At 40.6% G+C, this 3759-nt stretch overlaps 1 protein-coding gene across 7 annotated transcripts in view; it reads left to right on the top strand.

Annotated features, from left to right (window-relative positions):
• Window positions 1-3759, top strand: part of CACNB4 (calcium voltage-gated channel auxiliary subunit beta 4) — a 267434-nt gene that overhangs the window by 225581 nt on the left and 38094 nt on the right. For all 7 annotated transcript variants that reach the window (XM_003793024.2, XM_003793021.2, XM_003793022.2 and 4 more), the window contains 2 exons: window positions 252-382; window positions 3444-3520. In XM_003793024.2, the coding sequence (XP_003793072.1) occupies window positions 252-382; window positions 3444-3520 (208 nt within the window). The remainder of the gene's footprint in view (window positions 1-251; window positions 383-3443; window positions 3521-3759) is intronic.

The raw sequence follows: 3759 nt of genomic DNA, 5'->3' as shown, positions 1-3759 counted from the left end.
CTGCAGAAAAAAAAATTATTATCTGGACCTTTATAGAAAAAAATTACAGAACCCTGCATTCTTAGTCCATGAGCCTGCCTCAGATATACATAAAGTATATTATAGTTATAGATTATATGTGTCGTATAATATAGTATTATGTGTAATATGATACCATATACTGTTTCATTCTTCTGGTCCCCTGAAATTAATTAATAGAATGTGAAGATAAGTGAATTACTGTCGATAGCAGTTTTATTTCTGAATTCCAGAAATATAACAATGATTGGTGGATAGGAAGGCTGGTGAAAGAGGGCTGTGAGATTGGTTTCATCCCAAGTCCGCTCAGATTGGAGAACATTCGGATTCAGCAAGAGCAAAAAAGAGGCCGTTTTCACGGAGGGTAAGGTTCCATTCTTTATATGTATATATGTTTGTGGGGGTAGGAAAATTAGGTGGAATTTTACTAAATGAAACATATGCGTTCAAGGTAAAAAGATCTTTTTCTGCATATGAGGTGTTTCTGAAATTGGCACAAAAGGGTTTCAGATAGTCCCTACCCCACTGCATGCTGAAGCCTAGCACTGCAGGTCCACAGGAGTTCCACGGTGGACACTGTGTCCTGTGGCCTCCGCAAGCCCTCCTTGGAACCCAGGCTTCCTCTGTGAGACTCACATGGGACAGACATCCTTTCTCAGTAAGCCAGAGCGGACCCTACTCAGCCTCCTGACTCCTCTTGGTTCCAGAAGTACATGTGGGTCCCGGCACTAGCAGCACCTTCTCCATCCTAGGCCTTTTGTGGCATCTACCATCTTCTGGCACGAGGTGAAGATACTGTCCAGCTCCAGATGAACTTGTCCCTAGTGAGCTGATGGAGGAGCCACATAGATCTTAGAGTGTAGCATTTAAAGGTCTGAGGAACACAGCACAGCTTGAGAGAAGAGAAACTCAAATCATACTGAGCCTGCATATATGATGTTGCAGCCCCTGCTGAAGCTTTGGTTTGATATGTGCTAAGACTTTTTTTTTTGAGACAGTCTCACTATGTTGCCCTTGGTAGAGTGCTGTGGTGTCACAGCTCATAAGCAACCTCAAACTCTTGGGTTTAAGTGATTCTCTTGCCTCAGCCTCCCAAGTAGCTGGGACTACAGGTGCCCACTACAATGCCTGGCTGGCTATTTTTTGGCTATAGTTGTCATTGTTGTTTAGCAGGCGCGGACGGGGTTTGAACACGCCAGCCCCGGTTTATGTGGCCAGTGACCTAACCACTGAGCTATGGGCTCTGAGCCTGCTAAGACTTTTTGAAAGCCCTGAAACAGAAGCAGCTCTTTATCTTGACCCTCAACCTCTGTTTTCTACTGGACCCGTTTCTATTTTAAAACCTCCTGTTCTTTAGAGGCTCTTGTGCCTTTATTGTAATGGGAACGACTCTGACAGTAATAGATCACGAGAGTACAGTTATCCCCACTTCTAATTATCAATATTTTTAGCATATACATGTATAAACTGTTATTAATTATTGATCCCTCTTCTCTGAACGTTTTGTCTTCCATCCTTCTCCTTAAACACATTGGGAACACACGTGCCTGCCTCTGGGCCTTTGCATTTGCTGTGTTCTCTTACTGAAACCCTTTCCTTCAAATCGTCACTGGGCTTTAAAATCTTTCTTAAATGTCACCTTCCGGAGATCCCTCTTCTGCTAACTATATTTAAATTGTGCCTTTTTTTTTTTTTTTTTTAAATTTCGCCGTTTTCCTTCTCAGTCCTTCCTATCCCTGGCCTGACTGAGTTTTCTCTGTTGCACTTATTACTCTCAGAAATAGTATATATTTACCTATTTATTTTGTTTGGTACAGTTTGAGCATCTATAATCCAAAATGCAAAATACTCCATAAAAGAAAAACACTTGTTGGAGCATTTCAGACTTCAGATTTTCAAATTAGGGGTGCTCAGCTGGTAAGTATATAATGCAAATATTCCCAAATCAAAAAAAAAATCCAGAATCCAAAGCACGTCTGCTCCCAAGCACTTTGGATAAGGGGTCTCAGCCTGTGCTGACTTCTCTCACTGGAATATGACTCAGTAAGGAAGAGGATTTTTTCTCTCCCACTGCCCCTGCCACTGTTAAATTCATAGATTCCAGAACAGAAATGCACAATCAATATTTGTTGAGTGAAATAATAACTGAATTATCATTTCTTTCAGAGTTTTATTGTTATAATTATTCCATATTTCAATTATAGTCATGTGCTACATAATGACGTTTTGGTCAATGATAGATTGGGTATACAACGATGGTCTCGTAACATTATAATGCTGTATTTCTATTGTATCTCTTCTATATTTAGGTATGTTTAGATACATAAGTCTTACCATTGTGTTACAACCTTCAATGTTCAATACAGTACCATGCTATACAGACCTGTAGTTCAGGAGCAATAGGCTGTACCATATAGCCCAGGTGTGTAGTCAGCTGCTGTCTGGGTTACAGCAAGTAGACTTGGATGTTGTTGGCCCAGGGATGCAATCACCTAATGACACGCTTCCTTGGTTAAGCACTGCACGACTGTTTATACTTTTGAATTAAAATCTTTCTTTGTGGCAGGTGCAATAGTAAAGCCAAGAGCTCACAGACAGGATTTTATTTTATCTTTGTATCAACCCTGTGAGGTGTAGCATCTCTTTCTATAGGTGGGGAAACTAAGAGTCAGAGATATCATGTGCCTGGGTCAACTAGTAAGAGGCAGGGCTAGGATGAGAAATCAGATTTTTCTGACCAGAGGGATCATAACTCTTAAGCATTGAAGGGTGGGACACAAGGGAAGTAGAAAGGCAGAGTGTCTCCATGGCTTCCTCGGCATCCAGGGAAGCTTCCAGTATTGATGAGCTTCCATTCTGGGTCACAGAAAATCACTTGTGACCAGTTCCTTAGGGTCAGTTCTTTTTTTTTTTTTTTTCTCACTTTTGCTCAGGCTGGTCTTGAACTGCTTGAGCTCAAGCAGTCTACCCACCTCAGCCTCCCAGAGTGCTAGGATTACAAGCCAGGGTTAATTCTTAACTCTTGACTCTCACATGATCATTTTTAAGAAGGAAAGGTTTCTCCAGGCCTTTCTGCTTATTTTGAGCTGTGTTCAGCATCTGACTGCACATTGGTGACTGGTGTTAGGTGAGCAGGCATTTCACAGGAATATTCCTGCCAGTGATTCTTTTCCCCAATTTCTGCATTGTAAAACTAGAAGAGACTAATTTGCAAAGTATTTCCAGGTCTCCGTTCTCCACTTGCTCTGAGAAATGAGGCCAAAGAAAACATTTGGACAGACAAATTCTTGAAGTTCTTCTCTGTAGCAGGATTTGGTGTGTTTTGAATTATTTAGTAGGACTAAGACCAAAGAAAACTTTTTCTTTCAAGTTTTATTTTCAAAGAATCTGTGGAGTGAGTCTTAAGTTCCTTTTCTATATCCTAGGAAATCAAGTGGAAATTCTTCTTCAAGTCTTGGAGAAATGGTATCAGGGACATTTCGAGCAACTCCCACATCAACAGGTGAGGGGTTTTAGTTAAACACTTTTTATCGTAGAATGTATTCCTTTTTTAAATATTTGAACCCACATGTAAAGATTTCTACTAATTTGGAAACAACTTGAAGACTTGATTTAAAGGTTTTTCTATTTAATATTTCATTGTTTCTTTTCTTCTATGGTAATTCGATTTGATTTAAAGAGTTCTGGGCTAAGGCACCAGCCACATACACCTAAGGTGGCGGGTTCGAATCCCCAGCCCAG

This window comes from Otolemur garnettii, unplaced genomic scaffold (genome assembly GCF_000181295.1).
Source record: "Otolemur garnettii isolate 467f Iridium unplaced genomic scaffold, OtoGar3 scaffold00064, whole genome shotgun sequence".
Classification (NCBI taxonomy): domain Eukaryota; kingdom Metazoa; phylum Chordata; class Mammalia; order Primates; family Galagidae; genus Otolemur; species Otolemur garnettii.
The sequence above is the reverse complement of the archived record's forward strand: the minus strand, read 5'-3'. Positions and strand labels throughout refer to the sequence as shown.